The following is a 25,772-nucleotide window of genomic DNA, read 5'->3' as shown; positions in this document are numbered from 1 at the left end:
CCGCCTCCTGCTTGACAGGTCAACCACTTTCTTGTGACAGCAGCAGCTGTTCAGACCTGACCGGCACGCGCTGCTCAGAGGTCTGCTGGAACAACATGTGGAGCTCCTGAAGAGTTCAAAGTTGTGAGTTTTGAAGTTTCCAGCATGGTAAAGGTCAGGATGAATCAGCTTGTGGGAGACCAGACAGGCCCGCTCATGTCCCCGCTGCAGCTCTCCGTCTACTGGCGCCTCGCTCTAATCTTCTTCTTCACGGCTTTCCTCTTTTTTCTGGACATTTTCACCACCGCTGTGGTCGCTGAGACATGTCGCCATGGCAATGATACTGGCACGTTTGCTTCGTGGCTTGAAAAGTTGGCACCGAACAAGGAGGAAAACCAATCAGCGCTCAGCAAGGTTTTAAAGGACGACGCCGATTGGAGGACAGAGAGCGGGATCCGAGACGTGAGTGAAGATTATTTTCATTGAGAGGTCTGAAGTTGTAACACAGTCATGAATACTGTGATGATGCAACACCTGGGGATATTTTTAAGTGCGTGTTTCTTATTCCCTTTACTGTTATAGTTATCTCATGGTTTAAAGTGTAGGCCTAAATATAGTTTCAGACACATTAGAAATGAACTGTAATGAAATGAAAAACGTGCAATTAATAAACTTTAGATTTTCTAGTTATATAACTTTCAGTTTTTGACACCACTGAAAGGCCAGCTTGGGGCCTCTTTCACCAAACATTGTTTCAACATTAAATGATCGGTTTAAAGTCTCAGCCAACATGCTAACTGGACAGTAATCTGCATTACATAACAGCAACTCTAGAGATTAACATGGTGTTAATGATCAACTTGAAGCTGTTAATGAACCATTTCTGAGGGTAAAGTAAAAAAAGCTAATTTTCTGTAAATCGTCTGTCATTAATCGTAACTGAATTTAGCCATGCTTAGCATAAGCACGTGTTGTAATCTTTTTAACTCGTTATAGACATTTGTAGTCATGTCTGGACCTCTATCTAGGAAATCCAAGAAAGGTTTCAGTATTTTTCAAGCACAGAATCAAAAATTTGCTAGTTCCGTCTTCCAAATGCACCTGTTCAACTGCTTATTAAAGCAAATTTCTGATCAACCAGTGGCAGCAACTCAATGCATTTACGCATGTAGACATGGTCCAGACAACTTGCTGGGCCAGCACCAAACTATGCATCACAATCGAAAAGAAAGGGTGATTTAAGTGAATTTGAATGTGGTTGTTGTGTTGTGCTCTTCTGGGATTTTCCCCCTCAACCATTTCTAGGCTTTACAGAGAATGGTCTGAAAAACACTGCAGTTTTCTAGGTGAAGAGGAAGATCTTGGAATGTACAGCATGTAGGTGCATTCCTGAATATGTTAGAAGTCACAAATTCTGAGTTTGCAATTGGAATTTTTTTTATGAAATGCCCCTTTAACTTGCATTTCCCACTCGGAAATCCAAAGCAGACCAACATACCACGGATTACTAACCCGGCTGAATAGGGCTGTGCGATATGACCAAAATCTCATATCCTGATAAGGCATTTATCGTCCTGATAACGATATAAATCACAAAAATTTAACATTCTCTGTAAATTCTGTGAATCTCGGGCAGCTCGACTTGCGTGAAGTGTTTCCAGCTGGGCGTCGTGTACCTAGAGTCCAGTGTTTTAACCGATGCATGAAACTATACATTTTAGACATAAGTTTTAACGGCTGCCGTTTTCTTTGTGAGTATTATTACACAGCGTGCTGCGGGGAAAAGCCTGTTCTAACGTTTGAGTCTAAGGTTTATTTTTTAGCACCTGACGGCTCTTTTTTGCTTTTCATCAGTAAATATTCTGCATCTTCCACGTGATTCAGTTTATTTTGAAAAGTCTCAACAGGATAAAAGGATTTTTGATTCAGTTCTTATTCAACTAGTAAAACACATCCAAACACATCCAAACTGATTATGGCCAAGTTAATAAACCCCCACAGCTACACATACACGTCATGTCTCTCATTGTAAACAGAAAAGTTAATCTTTGTGAAACTTGTTTCATTGCATCTTATATTTTGGTTCTCTGAGTGTATTCTGGACTTGAACATCTATATTTGCCTGTGTGTGTGTGTGTGTGTGTGTGTGTGTGTGTGTGTGTGTGTGTGTGTGTGTCAGTCAGTGTGTGGTTGGACAGACTGGTTGTCTTATGGTCAGATGCTCTTCATGACTGGTCTGCTGCTGGGATCTCTGTTTGGAGGAGCCATATCTGACCGGTACAACACAACACTTGACAGTCTGTAATACACTACTGGTCAAAAGTTTGGACCTTATATTTTAGATTCCTCAAAGTAGCTACCCTTTGCTTTATTGACAGCGCTGCAAACCCTTGGCTTTCTGTCAATAAGCTTCATGATGTAGTCACACTTCACAGGTGTGCCTTGTCAGGGTTCATTTGTGGAATTTATTGCCTTCTTAATGAGGTTGGTACCATCAGTGTTGTGTAGAAGTCAGGTTGGTACACAACTGGCAGCCTAATTTGACAACTGTTAGCATTCATATTATGGTAAGAACCAATCAGCTAAGTAAAGCGAAACAACAGTCTATCATCACTTACTAAAGGTCAGTGGGTCCAAAAATTTGCTAAAACTTTAAATGTGCTTTGCAAAAGCCATCAAGCGCTACAATGAAACTGGCTTACATGAGGACCGCCCCAAGAAAGCTGCTGAGGTTAAATTCATCCAAGTCACCAGCCTCAGAAATCACAAGTTAACAGCACCTGTGTAAGGGCTATTTGACCAAGAAGAGAGTGATGGAGTGCTACACCAGTTGGCATGGCCTCCACAGTCACTTGATCTAAACCCAATAGAGATGGTATGGGATGAGGTGGACCGCAGAATGAAGGCAAAAGGGCCAACAAATGCTCAGCATCTCTGGGAACTCCTTCAAGACTGTTGGAAAACCATTTCAGGTGACTAACTCATGAAGTTCATCAAGAGAATGCCAAGAGTGTGCAAAGCGGTAATCAAAGCAAAGGTTGGCTATTTTGAAGAATCTAAACTATAAAACATGTTTTGAGTTATTTCACACGTCTTTGTTCACTACATAATTCCATATGTGTTTATTCATAGTTTGACGCCTTCAGTGAGAATCTACAATGTAAATAGTCATGAAAATAAAGAAAAAACATAAAAAATTAGAAGGTGTGTCCAAACTTTTGACTTGTAGTGTATATGTCAAGTTTAAGTTAAAACAAACATTAGTCATCACTCATCTTCAAACAAGAAAAATCTCGCTGATGGTTTCTGTGCAGATACGGAAAGCGTCCAGTACTGCTGATTTCCATGTGCGTGCACGCCGTGTGTGGCCTCGTTCCTGCTGTCTTTCCTCAACCACTCCTCTTCCTTATTCTTCGCTGCCTGACTGGAATCTGCTGCTGCTGCATCAACATCTGCGCCTTCAGTTTAGGTAACACAAGAAACCTAAAAGCATGATTAAAATGTCGTATCACAGATCTACTTTCATCCCGTTATATTGAGCTGTGGTCTTCATTGGACATTTTCTGACCATTAATAAGTTAATTAAAGAAAGTCAGTTAAATGTATGAGTATCCAACTTCAAAATGTTTTTAGAAGTGTCTCACAAAGTATGTTGGGGAGCCTGCAGTGTTTTGTGCAAGCTGGAAGGTGGTTCGTTATCAGACAGCCCTCAGTGGGCTTTGGGTCACTGGCTGGATGGTGACTTTAATTGGACCGTGGTGGGACATACTTACATAAGGCTGATAAAAAGCACGTGTTCCAGATAAAGCCATCTTGACCAGGTTGAGGCCTAATGAAGCAGGATTGCTTCCAGCAGCTTCCTAACCTTTGACCCCTACAGTGTTATGTGCAGACTGGAGGAAGCAGTCTATTCCTTCAGCTTTGATTTAATTTAGCAGCTAGCCTTTACATAGTAAGTCATGGACCCAAAGTGTAGGAAGACTCAGGGTCTTATAATTTAGCTAATTCAATATTTATTGTATTTATTGTATTATATTTCTATCCATTGCTTCAGCATTTATTGTCAGTTCTGACCTCCCAGCCCATTGTTCCTTCAGTGGGCTGGTTTCAGTCATTATGCAAATGTACTGTTTATAAGTTTGGGGAAACCTGCAGTCAGCTGAGACTGAAGAAGTCACTTGGATGAGTGACGAAACGTTTCTCCCACAAAATGCTACGTCCAGATGAACAGAATCAACTTTTGGAGGGGTACCTTTAACACCTTTTCTTTTTGAAATGATCACATTTTGTAAGTGGTGTTGTGGGTCAAAGAAACAAATACACACAGACAGAGATTTGGTTTATTATTCATTGTTTATTATTATTATCAGTTAATTTTATCTAACTCTAATTACCTTAGCTAACTAAGGTAAGTCATTATGTTTAAAGATGACTCTATGGAGACTTTTTATTATAGATTTATTATCTTTTTCCTTATGCATGTTATCTGACAGTGCTGTGTGCTAAAGATGAGTTTTAAATTATGAGATAAATGTATGTATATTTAAGTTGGCCAATCAGAAGGAAGTGGGCATTTAGGGACTGGAGCTAAAACAGTTGGGCTTCAGCAAGGTTCAGTATAACATAAAGAAGGGTAGTTTTTAAATAATAAATCAGGTAAAGCTACTCTAATAAATCTTAGAAGCTTTGGAGAGCAAGTTCACATTGAAGATAGCACTGAAACCTGCAGAATTTAAATTGTAGACTGTTTTAAACTGTTTGCGTTGCAGCAGTGGAGTGGACTCCCCCTGATTCTCGGCTGTGGCCGCCGGCTTTCCTGCCATTCTGCTTCAGCCTGGGGACAATGGGTGGAGCTCCTTTGGCCTGGCTCAACCCTACCTGGACACGTCTGCACCTGTCACTGGCTCTGCCTCAGATCATTTGTCTGCCACTCTACCTGTAGGCCAACACACCTGTTCACCTGTGGTAGCCTCATTTAGACCGTTAATAAAGGAAGCAATAACAGTTTTTCTCCTTCAAGTTCAATCCCAGAGTCTCCCCGATGGCTGTTGTTAAAGAAGAGGACAGATATCCTGGACCGTTACCGGAGCAACAGCCCTGCAGATAACCAGCGCTTGGACCTGGTAAACAAACATTTGCCTCATTTCAAATCATAAATGTCTTGTGTTAACAAGTAGGATTATTCCTTATTATAACCCAGCTCCTCTTTGTGTTAGTTTGATAATGTTTAACTGCAAGATATAAAGAAACAGATGGTCTTCTAAAATAAGTTGGAAAATGGTCAACAATAGATGGAAAGGTTATGTAATGAGAAAGGTGCATTAAAACTTCTGCCGTCACTCTTTACGATGCTCTTAAAAGAACATCTCAAGGAAACTAACTCTATCAGAGGTAAACTGGAGAGGGGTCGACCACTGTTTATGAATTCTGTCATCTGTGGTCTGTAAAAAGGCTGTAGAGCTTTGGTGTCTATGACGTCTTGTAGCACTAATGTGCAGGAACACTGCTTAAAACCATTGTTTGATGGATTGAGGCTGACCTGACAACCACCCTCTGGTCTGACCAGAATCTGAGATTCTCTTTGGAAATTATGGTCTTCTGGGACCATACTGCTTATTATCAGCACACAGTTTAAATCACTGATGATAGGGGAGTGAGTGGGTGGGTGGGGGTGTTAGTATCACATGACAGCTGTCTGAATGACAGCCTGAACATGCTGTCATTCAGACATGCCTATTTGAGCAAAGGCCTTGCTTTCTTCAGGAAGACAAAACCACATCGTACTCGTACTCCAGCAGCGAAGAGTCCAGATGTTAAACTAGCTGAACCCTGAAAACATTTGAAGAATTTTTCTACTGAAAACTACAAAAAACAACAGGCTCCAAACTCATGCAGGGGGGAAAAAATTGCAGCTGCTTTTCGGCACAGCTATTACATAACAGGGGATTCAGTGTGGTGAAAAACATTCCCTGTATCAGCATTTTTGAATGTGTTGGCATCAGAAACACAGACTAACAAATCGATTGTTCTCATGGGAGTTTTTTCTTTCAAACATTAGGTCAAAAAACAAACAAACAGTTTTGAATCAACAGCTGGATCATTTGTAAGTGCTTCCAAGCTGATAGCCACCGAATCAGTGATTTTTGTACAGTAACTTAAAATTCAAAAATTTACAGCTGGTTCAGTCTGGATCAGGTGAGATATATATATATATTAGGGGTGCAACGATACACAAAATTCACGGTTCGGTTCGGTTCGATACTTTGGTGTCACGGTTCGATATTTTTTCAATACAAAAAAATGTTCAAGCATTTTTAATTTGTCATTTATTAAAATTATAAATATATATTTTAACTCAAAAGTACAGTTTTTAAATTTAACCCTAACCCTTGTGCATGTTTTTTATTTTGACAGCGAATGCACACCTGCGGACCACTTATGTGCAGCCCTGGTTATTTAGCTCGTCATATTGCAGCCACAGAAATTATTTTGTCCATGAAACCATAAAGCTGCACTTTCTTTTTGCCTTATAGTCTGATTTGTCATAACTTCCCCGTTTTGTGGTAAGCTTTTCTTTGGCTGTCACTTCTTCACCCTGACCTATCTTATTTGGCTCAGCAGAACTGAAATGCTTTTACACATGCACTCACATAAGCTCAGCGATTCTCTGCGCGATCAACCTCTCACATGTTTAAGCTGCGGGAGATTTCACTTGTCATGTTTCCATAGTAAGCTAACGATTAATAAGACGATGTCAGAGGAATTGGTGCACAAATTATCATCACTCACAGATCAGTGCTGTCGCTCTCTATACACAGTTCGCACGATTGCAAAGTGAAAGCAAAAAAACAAGCGCAAATTCAAACGCGACTTCAATATGTCACATATTGACAGTGGCTCACCGATGCCAATGACATAATTACCCAGCTACATTTCTGAAAGAATGCAAAAGCATTGACATATATTTTTCCTACAATAGCCCGACGGGCAGGGAAGAGATAGAATTTTGGTAGCCCGTCTGAAAAAAATCGCTAGCTCCGGGACGTCGGGCTAGCGATATTGCAAGCCCTGTATCTGATTGAGGAATCACTCATCTTTGGAAAAGAGAGTTTATTACAGAGAAATGTCTCTTTCCAAAATAAAAGCTATACTATCCGCTTCTTCTGGGCTATATTCTCAGCAGCATAAGGAGAATCATGTGCTAACAGCTGTCTAAATGACTCGGCTAAAGTTAGTAGCATGCTTGCTTTTTTTTGTCTGCTTCCACTTGTCTTTGCACTAGGATGATGTCGGCGTAAATGTGCAGTCATATTCGTTGTGTTCCCACTAGTGCTTTCAGGTTAATCTCGTTGAAATGACCTTAACGCCACAACACGGCAAATCTCCGTTAACGAGCTACCGCCGATCGCCCCGTGCATGGGGCTAGACGGCCAACACGTTAACGAGCTAACTGCGCTAACATACTAGTTCACACCAATGTAATTGAGCATTGCATGGCACATCCAACATACTGTTTTACTTTAGTCCATGTTTCGCTTACCTTCAGGGTCATACGTCACATGAAAACCAAAATAATTCCAAACGCCAGATCTGAATGAGAGTGGGGGAGGTCCATGTTAAAAGGAGAGCTTAACTTCTGTCTCGCTAGCTTGCCCTGCGCTCTTCCTTCTGACTATGCTGTCTGTGTTGAGCGCTCAGTGGATCTGCGCTGGACAGTGCAGCCTAGGCGGAGTAGTCGAACACAGATTCACTGAGCGCTCAACACAGACAGCATCGTCAGAAGGAAAATTGATAAAATAAATTACAAATGTTGTATTGTTCGATACATATGCGTACCGAACCGAAAGCACTGTATCGAACGGTTCAATATCGATACGAATATCGTTGCACCCCTAATATATATGTGTGTATATGAATAAACATATATAAAATAATCCAGCTGTGTTTGTGTGCAGCTGTTGGACTCCGCCTGGTCAGACTTGCAGAAAGCCACCGAAGCTCAGAGAGAAGACCCTGTGACTGGAGATCATGCCTCCAGTGACATAATCCACTTGAAGCACCCAACTGTCCTGATGCGATTGTTTGTCATGAGCTGTGTGAGGTACCTACTGCACACGCTCCATATGGGACACAGCCCTTTATAACAAAGATAAATAAACATATGAATATTTTCACATCAAATTATTAGATTTAAAGTCACAATATTTGGATAATTATATCTCATATTAAATATATGAGATAAAATTATTAACTATTTGTAATATAGTTGTATAATAGAAGGCAATTAACCAATTAACGTGGTACGACAAAATGCCCGTGTAACGAAATCCGTTTGCGAAATGTGTTTCGCTGTTCCACGTGAAAGACGTATTGTTGTTGCAGTGCGCTATTTCGTGTGCTTTTTGTTTGCAATTAGCATTTTGTTCATTCATAATGGGGCCGGCATGAGGCATAAATATGAGTGAGTTTAAAAAAATGTTAAAAAAAATATCATTGCACAGTGTACATACTGTACGTACATTAATTAACGTAAATGTAAGTTTTAGTTTTTAGTGTTTAGAATTAAATTCCATACCGTTATTTACATGTACACGTACGTATGTGTGCATGCAAACGTATGCTTTCTTCAGCCTCCACCAAGAACTTTGTCTTCAGCCAGCATCGCCTCACTCAAAAGGCGAAGGAAAAAGGTGCTTCGACTTACGAAAATTTTGACTTACAAAAGAAACGAATTAATTTCGTAAGTCGGGGTTCCACTGTATATATATGTATGTGTGTGGATGGATGGATGGATGGATGGATGGATGGATGGATGGATGGATGGATGGATGGATGGATGGATGGATAGATAGATAGATAGATAGATAGATAGATAGATAGATAGATAGATAGATAGATAGATAGATAGATAGATGAATCTTTTAGTATTGCATGCAGAATAATTTGTAAAACTGGAATAAGGGAGTTTAAGGAACGAGAATAGACTGTTCTCAATAAGTCTGAGCCTCCTCTTGTTTGTGGCCAAAGGTAACAGGGTTATATAATACATAAACAACCGGTGTGAAGTAACAGCATTTCGTCATCAGGGAGCTTTGGTTTGTGTGAGTTATAACACCAGGCACACAGGAACCTTAAGCTGATATCATTAAAAGTCCTACACTTGAGTGAGTGTTTGATGGATAAAAGGCTGCTGAGGGTAAATTTGTATTTACTAATTTCTATTTATACGGAAAACTGTGAAACAAAATGGAGGAAGTGTAATACTCTGTGTGCAGTACAACCAAACTGTGGTTAAGTTTGAGCAACAAAAAAACCCCTTCAATATGCTGAGTTAAACTTTTACAGGTTTATGTCAAACAAACCTTAATCAGAAACGTTGTCACAGTTTTGTTTTAAAATTCATCATTGTTTAAAGTGTTCACTTACAAGTCCAGAGGAAACCTTGATAGATAAATAAATAAATAAATAAATTAATTAATTAATAAGTTGAAAGTGAAATAAAAAAAGAAGAAAATTCACAAAACAAAATACTGGTAAAATAAATACAATAAAATAAATAAATAAGGTGAAATAAATAAAATAAATGCAAATCCATCAAACAAAATAAAGGAAAATAAAATAAAAGGAAAATAAATAATAATAAAAATGCAAAAATTAAAATTCACAAAACAAAATATTGGTAAATTAAAAACATAATAAAATAAATGAATAAATACATAAATAAATGTCCTGTCATCCTCCAGTGCGGCATCAGCTTTGACATACTATGGAATTTGTTTGAACATCGGCTCATTCGGTGTTGGCGTTTACTCCGCCCAGTTCTTTTCCGGGCTATCAGAAGCTCCCTGCTTGCTTGTCCCATTGGTTCGTCTGGGACGCCGGCCAATGAGCATGCTCGCTCTGTTCCTCAGTGGAGCTGCCTGCTTCGTGTCGTTACTCCTGTCCAGGTACAATGGTGAGTCCTCCGCATTTTCAGTATTTTAGGTTAGTTCATAATCACTTTTAAGAGACATTAAATATTAAATTAAATTAAACTAAAATGAACACAACATTAAATAAAAACATTAGAAAAGCATCTGTTCTTAGGATTCTATTCTTGAACGCCACAATAGGAGACTGTGTTAAAAGCTCTTGATGACAGTTGCTCTTTGTCCCAGGCAGTCGATTTATTTAATCTATTTAATCAATATTTTTAGTGGGAGAAAATACTGGTATTTAATATTGGTAGAAAAAACATAACATTAGTGGGAGTAGGTGGAATCATTCTATATGCAGTTTGCAGCCTCCAATCAAATCTGACCACCATCTCTGAGACTGGTACTCTGATGCAGGTACGCCGATGCTGGTTATGAGTCTGGCTCTGTTGGGGAAACTCTGCGTCCTGGCTGCCATCTTTATCTCCACTCTGTACAGCATTGAACTGTTCCCCACTGTGGTCAGGTAGAAAACAACACAACACTCTTTAATGCAGGTTTTCCACAAGCAGACATTCCTCTAATGTTCACTTGAGCCTGGCTTCAAACTTAAAATGTCCAGATTTACTGCAAAATAAACATGTTTATAACCTGTTTAATTTACCTCTTTCTAACATCCTTATGGGGGTGGAGGTACATGTCTTATAACGCTTGTATTAAAAATTTGCTGTTTTTTAAAAATAGGGGCGTGGCCTCTTTGACTGACAAGTAGGTAAAGACACAGACAGCTGTAACTGCTAGCTGTCTGCTAAACTTCACTTAAGCTAAGCAGTCTCTGGACTGGACCCCTGGACCAAGGATGGATCAAGGATGGTAACCGGTTCTGCTGTTACAAAGTGTTTGTGTTATGAGCCACGGCAGATGTTGTCCTTACCAAAGCGAAAATATCAGTCAGATTATAGTTTTCTGTTTTTTGGCAATTTGGTTACTAAATAGTTGTGAACTGAAATCTACCCATCATCTTTTTCACGTACACAGACGAGCAGTTTCTGGAAACGAAACATCAGTTTAACAACATGTATCTTCTGTATGAAACTTCTCTTTTGTTGCATGGTGAACCAAGGGCACCATAAACCCCGTCCAGTTGTACACATTAGTTAGCCTATAGAGGTATGATTTAACTTGAAAGCAAAAGTTGTAAGGTTGGTTTACTCTCATTAAGCATATATTTCCACACCATCTGCTTCTTACTTCCAATACTTAGTTGAGCGATTTGTTTATGTATGATCTTCTAGCTGATATTGAAGTCTTGCAAATTTAATTGGTCCTATTGGTTTTTGAGCTACTTTTCATCTGAGATTAGATGTTGAGATGTCGGGGCAATTAAACAGCATAGCAGAAATCTTCTCTAGCCATTGTTCAATAAGAGTATATATTTTTTTGTTTTTAAATCCAGGCAACGCTGTTTATCACTGGTCAACCTGTCTTTCCGGCTCGGTTGCCTGGTCAACACCCTCGTCCCCGCAAACCCTGACGGAGCAATCTCCTTGGCTGCTATGGTTATCTACAGCAGTGGACCAATCATATGCTGTGGACTGTGCCTGCTGCTGCCGGAAACCAGTGGTGTCCCACTTCCTGACTCTGTGGCGGACTGCAACAGGCAGCTACAGCCCCACCAACCTACCATGGATGCGCTCTGGAGGACAGAGTGAGTTTTGGTCGTTTTGGTGGCAATAACTTTCTTTAACGTTCTTATTTTTTTAAGTAGTTTACAAAAACCAGTAATAATGGCTGTAAAACCCAGAGATGTACATTTGTTTTTCAGAAAAACAGCTACATTTGTAAAATACAAAGAAATATAAAGAAATAAAATATATGACATCACATGTGAGTTGCCTGGCTCGTTCACAGCATCTCCTGCTGTGTGATTTTTCAGGACACTGGTGAGCAGCCAAACCAGCAAAGTGGAAACGTTCCCTGTGGAGAAAGTCAGCACAATTTCAGCACTGCTGATATGAATGCAGCCGGCAGCTTTCAGTTACTGCTTTGATATTAATTAGACCAAAAACAAACATGAGTTCATGTTAGAGAAACTTCATACCTTGAAAACACCAGCCGGCAGGTTGAAATTATTCCCTCTTAGAGGATGTTGGAGGATTTCCAAGACTTGAAAGGCAGTGTGTTTTATTCTTATGCTGTTTTTTTTTCCTATTTGTTACCACTTTGCGTTTTTATTATTGTGAAAATAAATTGAACCAAATGCTGATTTCCTTTTATGTTTGTTAATCAGCAGTTTTGGGTTCATTCATTGTTTTATGAGTGTAAAAAGACATTTTAAGTTAGAGTTTTGAAATAAGTATGCTTGAGCCAGTGCTGTGCATAATCATAATCTCTATTTAATGAGAATCGTTTAGATTTGGTTTTTACAGGGATTTCTCTGACTCTTTTAACAATGTTACAAACTGTAAATGACAACATCCAGAAAAACTCATCCATCTCTTTATTTCATTCTTATCCTGTTTTTGTACTCAATTAAGGGGAAAAAAGGACATATTTGAAAAATGGTCATATTTAGTGGTTTCCTTGTTCTCTTTTTGTTAGCTTTATGTAGCGTTTCCAGTCTTTTTTTTTGCCACTATCCCAGTTTTACATGTTGTCTGATTTTGAGTTTGATACTTACAATATATTTATGGCCAAAGACCACAAATATATGCTTGTATACACAAAAAGACAATACTTAGTTCCACACTACCAAGTGTACAAATGCAGGTTTGAGCTTCCACTAATGGATTCTGCTGCATCCCATTGGGCCATTGAGTACCATAGATGTGCTGAGTACACAAACTGTAGTAACTAGTTGTTGTTACAAGTATATTCTCTATGTTATCCACTATTCCAGGAGATGCCACTATTTTCCCATGTTTCATTTGTTGGTCCTGTCCCAGACATGTGAATGTCACATGCTTTGTAGGAACACATTTTGGTTTGCTTGGAGTTTTCTCAAAGAAACAAAGAGAGACAGAAGCAGGGTGTTATGAAGTGGAAACAATAAACAGCTGAAATGTGAAGCTGCCAATAAAGTTTAAAATAAAAAATAAAAAAGCTGTTTCATGTTAAAGGAGCCACAAGGGTAACAAGTAGGTTTAGAGTATCTTCATCATCTCTAGTATCAGTTTCTCTTAGATTTAAAACTAAAAACAGACAAAAACAACAAAAATGTTGATTTCAGATGTAATTAAATGTTTTTAACAACTGCAGGTATGTTACAGTATTGTGCCTTTGTTGTGGGTGTTAATCTTTAAATGTGTTTTTTTTAAATAAATTTGTGCAAATATAATATAATTGACCATAACAGGAGCAGACACTATGACACTATGTATTATTATACACAGTAACAAAATCATAATAGTAAAAATTATTGTATTACTGTAAACAAGTTTGTGATAAAAAAAATAAATATTGTTTTTACTTTGATGTCATTGACAATGACTTTAAATAAATGTGACTATTTGTGATGATGTGAGGGATTTCAGTAATGTAATGTTTTTCTGTGAGATTAAGCAGGAAATATTCAAATGTCAGCCCAGTTAGCTTTTTAAAAAAAATTTCTGTTGTTCTCTCTGCATAAAAACAAGCGCATATTTTAGAACACATAAGGTTTATTAACATTTGCATAGGATCCAAACAGTACATTGTACTGCAGCTATGAAAAAGCCCCCCCCCCAAAAAGAATACCCACCCACACCACAATTATTAATCTGAAGACATTGTTAAGATTAAAACATTAGCAGATCCCTAAACTCATACTTTAAATGTCATTTTAAAAAAGTGCAAAGTGAAGAAAAACAAAATATTTAAACTGATATGCATATATTAAACTCCTTAAAAATTCCTTCATCCACCTTGTAACCCGCTCCATTTAACATTATTACAACATCATGCATAACCATATTTACATGCAGAAAAAAAAAAGAACAAGGGTGCAGCAAAGTCAGTATAACCATCTCCACGATAATTGTAACACATTGACTTAAAGAGCTAAAGAAAGTGCCTAACAGTTGGTGTTGAAATTTACAGCCCCTTAAAGTTCCCTGATCACAGCAGCTGACAGTTAAATTTCAACTTTTTGTTCAATTTTTAGACTTTACAGCAGTTTTGGTGGTGCCACTGATCTTAAAATATCAAGACTTTAAACTATAAAAGAAACTAAAGTAAACTAAAAGAAAAACAAACAAACAAACAAATGCTTCTGTTGGCAGCCAGCCTTTAGGCAACCAGCCTAAAGTTCCCAATCAATTTCAAACTAAATGTAAATAATAATAATTATGATGATGAAACTAATAATCACAATAATAATGGAATAGTTGATTTCATTTAATCCAAGTGGTTGTCTTTTTGTGATTCAAATTTGTACCAAGAAACAACCAAACAGTGGTACTTCAATATTAAATGTGAAACATTTGAAATGGTTAAAAATGCCAGTTAAAATATTTTTGTGAAATATGTCAAAATGTATTTTGTCTGACAAATGTTTCAAAATTTCCAATATTACATTTACTATGTGAAAAACCGAAGGATTATTAATTCATTTACAAGTATATTCATGCAGTGGAGTGTTTACGCCTAACAGAACAACCACGTTCCAAACTCATTTTACCCAATATTGGTTCTTTCAGATGTTTTTCTGTCAGACACCCAGAGAGTAGTATCAATATGTAACAAAGTTTGCAGGAAAGATCCCAACCCGACCATCTTCCAGTTGCCCCTCCCACCAATCATACTGGGAGTCTGTCTTCGTGATGACAGTGATACGGTCGCCTGGAACAAAGCTGAGGTCACCTGGCTGCTCCCCTGCAAAGGGATGTGTCGCTGTGACAACCATCAGCCCAGTGGCTCCACCCTCTGATGATCCCCAATCTACAATTAACAAAAACAAAGAAAGTAAAACAGAAACAAAACAAACATTTGACAAAAGCAGATTTAATTTACTGCAAATTCACTGTTTAACATAGGTCTGATATATTTATGTTGTACAATTCAGAATATTAATATTTATTTACAATAACACATAGAAAACAGATGTTGAAACAGACATTTTACTATTTCATGAAAAAAAGCTACTTTTGAATTAGTTACGAAAGAAATAGTAAGGGTTACTAAAAAAAAAAAAAAAAAACAGCTGGAGGCACATTTTTCATCTAATTAGATCATGAGAAAATCTCATTCTCTAAATTACATAAAAACATCAAAAGCTTAAGAGAATCTGGGAAAAAATTAAGGGACAAGGCTGAAAATCAATATTGGATGCCTATGATCTTCAGGCCCTCAGGTGGCAGTGCTGTCATGGAAATCACTGCAAGGACTAAGGAACACTCACTGTGCCATCCACAAATCTGAACATAATCCATGTCTTGTCTAGACCAAAGTTAAATTAAAGGGGATCGAGGCAGAGTAGAAAACTGTTTTGTGGTCAGACGAATCCAAATTTGAAATTCTTGAAATTCTAGTATATGGGCACTACAACCTGGGAACTTAAGAGAACTTTGATAAACAGGCTCCTTATCACTATTTAGTCCAAGAGGTATGGGGGTACATGAGTGCCTTTGGAACCGGCAACTTGCACATGTGGAAAGGCACCATCAGTGCTGAAGGTATCTAAAAGTTTTAAAGCAACATATATTTTTACACATTTTATCTAGACAATGCTAAACCTTGGGGGGAAAAAAGACTCAGCACTACTGAGCAGCTAGAATCTTCTACCAGGCAATACATTGCCACAATTTCTAGTTTTATGGACTACTGTTAAATGAAGAGGTGCTGCCATCAAATATAAAATGTGCTTATGTTTTTTTTTTTTTCAGTTTAAACATTTGATGTGTTTTTTATGCTTTATTGTGAATAAAATATGGGTTTATGAAATTTGCAGATCATTTCATTTGACTTTTATTTAAATTTTGCACAGTCAAATATTCATACCGTTCATCTGAGAGTTTCTGGAGGCAAACTTACCTGAAAGAGAAACAAAACATCAATTTGAGTCACGGCTAATGAATCTGGAGAAAATTAATCTACAGCTGTGAAAACATTAATAAAAATAAGTTCTCAAACAAGAAATATGAAAGACTAATGCTCTTTTTCCATCTTCCTCCATTAAAATTTATTCATTAGTGTTTAAATAAAGAGCTTATTTAAAATAAATAGCGCTGCAGTTTAAGTTGCAGATATGTGCTGTGAACACTAGAGAGAGCTGCAGCCCCAAAGTTGATAACAATATATTAATGTGTTTATCACTGCACAAGCAATCATACTGACTTACATTAATTTGCTGAAGACTCACTGACCTTAAACCACGTCTTCACCATAAAATTAATCATTTACCTTGGAGGACTCTTTTATCAACACAAAGGGGTCAGGTCCCCGCAACGTACCTGTTTGAACAGGTGTGTGTCGCCGAAGTATGCACACGCACATACGTACATACACAAAACACTAGGATTATTAATGGGTTTTGGTACTGGCTGCATCAAGGTCGTGGGTTAATAACAGACTTGAATACACGGTGTGCCATGTGACCACATGAAGATACAAAACAAGGTAAATACAAATGGGAGACAAAATGACTGAAAACGATGCTAAACAACCACATGGAGAGTTGACAAACTGAAAGAAAAGGGATACAAAATGAGCACGAACAACTTTTGTTCTTTTTGTTTTGCATCAGTTTAACCATTTCTCGAGCAAAAAAACCCCAGGATGTTGTTAAGCCGTCCATTACAACCACAATGCCGTGCTAAACAATTATGAAGGGACACAAACTGACCACAGAAACACAATACGGCCACAAAAGGCATGGAAATCTGCCTGAAATGGGACGCAAAATGGTTTAAAACAAAATGACAACAAAAAGGATAAAAAAAAAGAAAAAGAAAAATGACAAATTCTGACTATAATAAGATGCAAGCAAAAACCCAAAGAAAAGAAAAATATGTTTGTACTAATTGGTTGATTTGAATTCTCCAGACCCAAAACCAGTTACTAACATGGGCAACAAAACCAAGTCAGAGGCCTCTGAGTTTGAAAGTGAGCTCAAGGAGTCACAGCGGTCCTCACAAAATGACAATGAAAAAAAAAAAAAAAAAAAAAAAAAAGAATAGCTGGTAAGGAGTAAATAATGAAAGTTAATGTAAAACTCACTTGAGGTTTCAGATTTATAGACAGAGACACTTGGGTAGAGAGTGTTTTTAGTCCTTACTCCAGCTCCTGTACTCAGACACATAGATGCAAAAACACACAGACACACACCCCATTACAGACAATTTCGTCCATAAATTAATAGCACCTGAACAGTTGTATTTCTGAGCTTTACCGGCACTGGCTGCTGACACCTCGGAGTAGCTTGGTGGCTTTGACTGGATCGGAGCTGGTGGTCTGGCTGGGCGAACGGATGACTGGAGACAAACACAAATGTACACTTTATGTACTGCATATTAGATAAAGGCAAAAAATAAATAAATTTAAAAAAAAAAAATCACATGACATTCAGTATAACAGTCACTGAGCTACACTTAATTTGTGTCTCCATTGTTTGTTTGTTAGGCAAATGCATAAACCACTACACTATTGAACCACTATGTAAAAAATAAAGCACAGTAATTGTCAGGGTATTTTAGATGGATGCTAAACTGCATACTGCCTCTATTCCAACAGCATGGCTTTGTATTAGAAAAATCTGTGTGCTGAACTGAGCTGCCTGCACTCACCTACCCTTTAGTGAGCACACTGGAAACTATTTAGGGCATCATTTGAAACCATCCTCACTTCACACATAGCTGCCTTTCCTTTTTGAGTTAAGCTTTTGGTTTGCGTACCCTAGTTTGCAAGTTCTTGCTTGTCCAGTCGGTGGTGTAGGCCTCAGTGTAGACATCTAGGATGTGGTAGAGGTCATAGCACTCTGACGGCGGTTCCACATCACCATTCAAAATGGCAGATGCGCGGATGTCTTGGGAGTAGAATCTGCAACAACACTACTGGATTAAAGACAAGCACTTGTTTGGAAAAGAGAGAACTAGTTAAACTTCTGACATGCAGCAGATTGATTCGTGTTTTTTTCCCCCATACTTGCGGTTGGTTTCTTTGCGTTCAATGAGGCAGGATCCCTCCAGAGAAATACCTGCAAACAAACCTCTGGACCTGCAGTAGGTGTACACAGCTGCAGTACTCCGCAGAGCCACATCAGCCTCCACGTTCCTAACAAGCAGAATTTATTCTATTGATCAAACTGGCAAAGGTGAAGTTTAAATGGTCAAGTAAAATTTCAGAATTTGAAAGCATTAACACCTAATGACCGGTTAATTAGCACTAGTGATATGTTTCACAGAACATGATCCTGGGTCCTATGCTCTTTTTAATTTTAAAAACATTTTTTCTGCACAAAAATAAATAAATAAATGTTTTTCCAAGCACAGATTTGTTTTACTGGATGAAAAAAAACAAAAAACAAACAATAAATAAATAAAAACAAAAACCAAACAAACCAAGCTGCAAGTTGGTTCATAACTACCCCCCCCCCAAAAAAAAAAAACAAAAAAAACAAAAAACACAATCAAATAGCAAAATAAAAAAAACTGCAAAACTTGCTTCAATGACCAATAAATCTGTGTTCCAGCTTTTGTGAGTGAAGCTATAGCTTTTTATTGGCTGTTATGACTATTTAGCAGTTTGTACCTCTGTAATGTAGCTTGCTAGTACAGTTAGCTGGCGCTAGTTGATACCTTAGCTTTTCAATCTCTCATCCAAAGATGGCCACTTCTGGCTACAAAACCCCAGCATAGTATAGGGGAATGAATTTTATATATATATATATATATATATATATATATATATAAAAATCACAGTCCTTGGTTTCTCCAAGGACCTGCAGTCTTCTTTAGGTTTATTTCCTGCTGTGTCTGTAAAACTATAGCTGGTTGCGGGTTATTCAATCACTGTGTATGTGACTAATTTCATAGTACCATATACACTCACACATAAACTAACTGTAACAACTGACCATCTTCTTCAAACTAATTCAGCTCTGGCTACCATTTGTTGTCTGTCTGTAACATTTATTGAGAATGAACCGACTGACATGTAACTCGCCACGCCCACAAACACCTGCCAATACATGAGCACCAAAACCGGTTAACCCACCCTGAAACCACCTTATTCTAAAATTAACCTCAACATCTTAATTGGCCTCTAAAGTAAATCACGGGTGATTTTTTTCCCCCACCTCAGACAGTTTGGCTATCTGCTTCAGGCCTCAAAACACAAACTGTCATTAAATGTCTCATAAATCTCTAAGCAGAATAGGACAATCAAACCTAAGCTGTAATTTACATAAACAGAAAGCATTCAAGGCAATTAAAAGACAGACAGACAGATTGTGTTAGGAGAGGTGGGGAGTAGACTCACCTTCCAACAGGTCCCACGGCGACAGTGGCGTTCCCGCCAAGCGTCAAGTTCCCACCCTTTGTGAAGGCTTCGACGGCCCTCCGGTAATTCAGGATGATCACCAAGTCTGACACCTGAGGGGGGACCAGAAAATTAGCTTTTACTTCTGCTTTCCAAAAAGGGATGTGGTGCATTAAAGGACAAATTGACATCTCAGTGATGCAAACCGCTGCATTCACAACCTTTAAAAACACTATTGATACATTTATGGCAATTATTGTGAACCCCTAAATTCAACACAAATACAAATGTTTCGTCTTGGAACGCAAATCAGAAATCAAATAAATTAAATTATAAGATTTGGGATTATACCTCCACCCCGATTTCGAAGCCTCCACCCAGACCAGCGATGCCAATAGCTGAAGGTGCTGACCAGCCTGCAGACACAAAAACACACAGAATAAAGCTCAAGCATGGATAATATTTATGGCTGAAGCCAGGATGGATTATTCACACTGCTGGTGCTAGTGTTTTCAGATGTGGTGAACTGCTCCTTTAATGTGAAAATCCAGAAAACCAACAAAAGAGCCTGAAGAAGAAGAGCAGGGGTGGTGGCACCACTCAGTAAGGCCCGTGTGACCCTCGGTGGGTTCTGGCACCACGGCAAACTCAAACATCCGCCACCGCCGGACCAGTTCACTGACATCAAACGCTTGATGTGTCAGATGACTACAGCACACTCCCAACACTGCAGGGAGGCCTGGTTTTTAACCGCAGGAGCCCAAAATGTCACAAGACAAAACAAAACAACAAAAGGATTATTGAGAGACTCAGGAAGATCAAAAACAGCAAAAACTGAACCAAATAAGAAGAAAAAACAGGACAACAGGCAAACAGCAGCAAATCACAAGAATTGCTTCGTAGACTGCGGCTAAATCCATGATTAAAAAACAGCTATTATTTCCTCCTCCAACATGACACCTCTGCTGTTGAACTCTCTTTACCTTACTAATAAAGAGTACAGACTTTCTAGAACACATAAAAAAAAAATGTGTACTCATCTTATACTTTGTGACAATCAAATAACAGAGGAATAATAATTCAGTCACTCAGATCAATCATGCAGATAAATTCCAGAAGCAACATGTTTCTACAAACATACAAAGACTTTACTTGGAAGGGTAATAAAAGTATACTACTGTCAAAATGCCATCTACAATTGATTACAATCTTTTTTTTTTGAAGTTCAGTTGCTTTGTACAACTGTTACATCACACAGACACATGCTAAGAGATAAGAGCATATAAATTCCAAGAATTCCACTACAGTTTTAGCACAGAGTTCTTGGACTGTCCTCGTAGTACTGCACAGCAAGTAATTTTCCTCAGATATTTGGATTCAAAATGCCCCCAAAAGGTGCCAACAGTACAAACATAGACTAGGGTTTAATTGGACTCCAATTAGCTAACATGAAGCCTAGCAGACAGCTAGTAGCTACAGCCACTGTGCCACTATCAATCTTTCAAAGAACATAATGGCATAAAATGTGAACTTTAAGCCTTTATACAATTTAAACTGGTGATTTTATAATTCACAGCACTAAAATTGTATAAAGGGGGGAATTAGCTATAAAAACCAAATCTACTTTTTGAAGCAAGCTGTAAAAATGTTAAATTCTGTTGTAAAATGTCTTCAATTTCTCCAGACTTTTGGTGCTTATATCCTTCAGACAAATACAAGCTTGCAAAACCATATTTATTTTGTGTAGAAAAACAAACTGTTATATCCACAAGTAAAAACAAACAATAGAGGACTCAGAATCGTGCTTTGCGGAACACCATGCTAGTACTGCTGATGCCTCAATCGCATTTAATTTTTTTTTCTGGAATAGCTTAATTTCTCAGGACTGGAGTTTGATGCTTGTGAGTGAATCATTTTATTTGTCAATGAGGCTGAAGTGCTGGTTGGAAGGAGCAAAACAATTGTGGCTTGATCGAGCACGGCTTTGTTCTATCTGACAGATGAAAAAAAGAAAGACAACATAAGTCTCCACATATTTTGGCATCTGGTGACTTACCTGAGCAGCCTTCTTAATTAAAGTTTATATTTTTTGAAACACACCGACAGTTGCCTGTGCAAAATTCCAAACCTTTACAGAGCATGGAAGGAGTGGTGATCTTACGTTTGTCAGGAAGCCTGGCGATTACTACTCCGCTGCCTCCTCTGGCTGTGATCATGAAGCCTGCCTTGATGACAGAGATGATGGCCAGACCCTCAGCCTTCGCTATTACGTGAGCTACAACAAAAATATGGTAGAGTACACACTTTTAGCTACACTACAGTAAAATACTTCACATTTTAAAATATATTAGAAAACCCAAGTATTTAAAGAGCACTGGACTAGCCCTCAGTATATAAAGCTGACAATATGACAGGTTGTTACCGGGGATGAGTTTGTCTGGCCCATTTCTGCTGGAGATCTCGGTGAAGTCTCTCAGGATCTTGGCAGCTTTCTTGGCCTCAGACTTCAGGTTGGATGGGATTGGGTTACTCACTGCAAACACCCAAATTACATGGCTCATTAAAGGCATCAGCAGCTCATTCAAAGCTGCCCCCTTCCACCCTACCTTCCTCAACAGCTTGAAAAGTTATCATCCTGGCAACAAACCGAAGAGTAACATTCATCAATGAGCTCACTGTTCACTTTAATTGATCTTATCTTATCTCCATCTGCAGCAAACAAACTTCCCATTACGCTTTCACTGTGAGGCTCAAAAGCTCATTTATGCTGATAACTGGCACGTTATTTTAAGGGACAGGTTTACTTATTAGAAAAAAAAAAACAATCATTTTGCTCACGGCTGAAACGAGCTGAAGAGGAACATTCAGTCCAGAACAAGAAGAAATAAGGACAGATATGAGCTTTTCTGTGACATAAAAGGAATTCCCTTTTTACGCAGCTTCCTGGCCAATAACTAATCCATTAGTGTAATGTCAGCAACACTTATGTGCATATCCAAATAAATTTCCATTAAGGAGGACTACCCAATTAATGCACTGAATATTTTTTTGCCCCTACTTTCTATATTTGGATTTATTTACCTTAAAATAGAAAACAGACAAAACTTCTGTAACTGCAGTGGTAAAAGCAAATTTTGTTTTTTAGAAACTTTTGCCAATACAAACAAATTTTTTAGAACATAAATATTTGTGTAGTTAAACCCTCTAATTTTTACATTTGTGTGTAACATTTATAAAATGTGATTTTCACAATATCAAAATTAAGTCTATTATTTAAATATATAAATTTTAAACTACTAAATTTGTTCACAGACAAAAAAAAGAGAACATATCTGAAATATAAAGAGATTTAAATAAAAACAATATTAATAATTTTTTCTAGTATTTAAAGAGATTTAAAACAAGTCTTAAAACTTATTACTCTTAAAACATTAAAGTCTAAAATATATTAAGTATGAAATAAAATATAATTAAAATATTAAATACATTAATAAAAAGTCAAAAATGTTTTAATTATCTCAGAGAAAATAAATATAACAAAATATCTGAAAATAGAATCTTTCTCATATATAGTATAACACACACACACACACACACACACACACACACACACACACACACACACACACACACACACACACACACACACACACACACACACACACACCTCTAATGATTTATCATAATATTAATTGATGGATGTCTAAACCTGTAGATGATAACACATATGACACATAAGTCTGCAGGTGCAGGACCTTTTCATTCTTTTCCAGAAAGAATTAAATGAATCATTCACACACATATATCATTATGATCGTGTTTTATTCTCTACCAAGTCATGGGGATTCTTTGAACTCTTATTTGAAAACAGCAGCTCAGTGTTCACATTTAAAAAATATATTTTTAAAAGTTAATACCAGAAAATGAATTTGTATTTCTGCTTTTGAAAACAGTAAGAGATTCATTTTCTTCCCATTTTCTCTGTATTTGATTTTTAAGATTAGATGACTCTTCTTCAGGTCACATGTCATAAGACTTTCCAGGAAATCTCTGCAGTGAGAGTCAGAGAGCTGTGACCAGTCTGCCGACATGCTAAAATGCACTCCTGCTGCAGCAGCAAATTCCTGACACATGACACAGCCTGAACAGCACATCCAAACGTGCCGCTGACCAACAACACGCCAACATGGCCAAGTGCTCCTGCAGCATCGCCTAGACTCCATCACAGCCTGCAGCACTGATGGAGAAAACACTGACTCCGAGAAACCGCCCAATCCTCCATTCTGAACGTGAATCCAGTGGCTTCAGTTAGACTCCACAGGGCTAGCACTGAGGTGGTGTTAGTTATAGCCATCTTTCAGACAGAATCTACCTGTGTATGGAAGTTCTATTGCTCTTTTTAGACAATTCTAGTCAATCATGCAAGTTTAATTAGTGTCTAAGGAGGTTGAAACATTCCTTTATGTTCTAGTTGTTGGTCAGAAGTTCTGGTAATTAGACTGTGATCATCTACATAGAAGTTTGACTCATCTTTGGAGCGGTTATACAGGATTTTAATTGTTTTTTTGGTTGGCTATGGGTGTTCCTTATGCCTGCAACAATGTTCCTTTGGACTTTAAGATGGTACAGTTTGTTAAAGAGATGTCTAAATAGGTCACTAGGGAGGGTTCCAAAGTCACTGCATGTCAACTGATGATCTGTGATTTCCCTGTGATTTGCTCATAAAAACGTTGAAGGGGTAATTTCAAGTCTTTTCAAGCCTTTCAATTGAGCTATTTTTTAAATAGCTATATCTAGAGAACTATTTAACCTATGTCATTCAAATTTTTAATCAAAATATTTATTACTATGACCTCAGGAATATGGCATTTTGAAAATGTAGCTGAAGTCCAACATAAAATTCTAAGACCTTGGATTAGTATATGGCTTACAGGAAGCTTAAATTCCACCATGTGTGTCATGAACTAGATCGTGTTATATATAAATTTATCATATTTTAATAGGTTCTGCATTACTTTTGATATACTTGACAAAAAAAAAATAGCAAAACAACAGCTTTGTAATTAAGTTTAGTTTTGGTGTTATTTATAATGGTCATTGCAACATTTATCCACAAACCTATCTAGTGAGATAGGTATGTGGATTAGCTTGATTAATACAATGAGAGAGGCTACAGTTACCACAAGTGGGCGTAGGTATACAAGGAGCATGACATCACAACTGCTCACAACAACAAGGTAAATAGCTTAATGTGAACACGATGGTTTGATGTAGGATAGTAAAACACAGTTATGATGGTCAAGCTGGGAATGTTTCTTGGTTTGGTCAGTTCTCTGGCTGTTCTTGATGATGGAGTTCCTCTTAGTAGTTTCTAGTGGTTTATGGTTTTGATCCATGCTATAGTCATCAGACAGGATTAACTTGTCTTGGTTAGTTAGTCATTAATAAGAACAGTCAGATTTTTGGCAGAAGTCCTTTAGGTTTTAGTTATTTAGGAGCTGGGTTGTCTTTAAAGAGGTTTTAGATGTAAATGAGGAGCTTTTGCTAGAAATTAGCACAGATTTCTTGCTTCTGTTACCTCCACAACGAAGTGCTGATTATTTTTCATAAGATTCTGGTCACATATGACTAGGTCCAATGGCAATAAACTAGTATAATTAATCTTATTAATTTCAGACGTAACATAAACCCAGCAGCACAGAGAAGCAGTCACTCACAGCTGATTAACAGCTAACGATAGCCCATTAACACTAATTAGATGTCACAGATTCTCCACAACATGAGCAACCCTACCCAACCCAATCTAACCCTATGGCCAAGGCCAAAATAGGCAGCATGTAAGTTTAATTATATATATATATATATATATATATATATATATATATATATATATATATATAGAAAAATATCTTAAAAAAAACAAAAACCCGAACAAACTGTCAGATGTCTTGTAAAGTATTTTTTTTTTTTGTGTACACATATTTTAATAAACAAATATTTATTCCCCTAACCCACATATCCCTCTGCCCGTGACCCTCTGGGGGGTCCTACTCTTCAGTTTGGGAGCCAGAAAAAATAAAACTGCCGTTTATAAGGGAGTAAACATTAAACTGTAAGAACGTTTCCTGGTAAAACTGGTCTTCTTTTACTAAACCTAACCCTGTAGGTGTCCAGGTAGAGCAGACAGGTAGAACAGACCGGAAACAGCAGGCACACACATAAAACAACTCCTTGTGTACTTAAATTACTTTTTTATCTTTAACTTACTTTTTTTCCCTTGTTTCTTCTCTGTCAGTTTGACTGACGACAGGTAAGCAGTACAAGCCTCTTCACTTCACTTCCGCTTCACCTGACGCTTCTCACAGCCGGAAACTGCGCGCGCAAAAACTACGTAAAGGAGAAGCTCTAAGCGGAGGCACGTGGTTA

General features: G+C 37.8%; 2 protein-coding genes across 3 annotated transcripts; one reads left to right on the top strand and one right to left on the bottom strand.

The window, feature by feature from the left end:
- The first annotated feature begins 106 nt into the window (after window positions 1–106).
- On the top strand, window positions 107–14,210 carry LOC146641799 (solute carrier family 22 member 6). The gene is made up of 10 exons (XM_085399723.1): window positions 107–441; window positions 2,159–2,256; window positions 3,294–3,448; window positions 4,749–4,917; window positions 5,000–5,102; window positions 7,935–8,080; window positions 9,723–9,934; window positions 10,311–10,419; window positions 11,350–11,601; window positions 11,830–14,210. Exons 1-10 carry the CDS (start codon window positions 145–147, stop codon window positions 11,909–11,911), a joined length of 1,623 nt encoding a protein of 540 aa, XP_085255849.1. The 5' UTR covers window positions 107–144; the 3' UTR covers window positions 11,912–14,210.
- Window positions 13,671–25,772, bottom strand: sh3yl1 (SH3 and SYLF domain containing 1). 2 transcript variants are annotated; one of them, XM_085399734.1, is made up of 11 exons: window positions 25,614–25,772; window positions 21,769–21,879; window positions 21,508–21,621; window positions 19,698–19,762; window positions 19,347–19,459; window positions 18,012–18,140; window positions 17,762–17,906; window positions 17,260–17,341; window positions 17,088–17,153; window positions 15,870–15,902; window positions 13,682–14,810 (listed from the first exon to the last, which is right to left on the bottom strand). In XM_085399734.1, coding segments are annotated over exons 1-11 (1,068 nt in total). In that variant the 5' UTR covers window positions 25,615–25,772; the 3' UTR covers window positions 13,682–14,601. The 2 variants fall into 2 exon arrangements, with proteins under 2 accessions (XP_085255862.1, XP_085255860.1); XM_085399736.1 differs by lacking the exon at window positions 17,088–17,153 and having other exon boundaries at window positions 13,671–14,810; window positions 17,233–17,341.

The sequence above is a fragment of the Rhamphochromis longiceps genome, linkage group LG23, assembly GCF_057381845.1.
Source record: "Rhamphochromis longiceps isolate RC_006_pf linkage group LG23, R_longiceps_female_GT1.1, whole genome shotgun sequence".
NCBI classification, from domain to species: domain Eukaryota; kingdom Metazoa; phylum Chordata; class Actinopteri; order Cichliformes; family Cichlidae; genus Rhamphochromis; species Rhamphochromis longiceps.
Note: the sequence above shows the minus strand (reverse complement) of the source record. Positions and strands in the feature narration are given on the sequence as shown.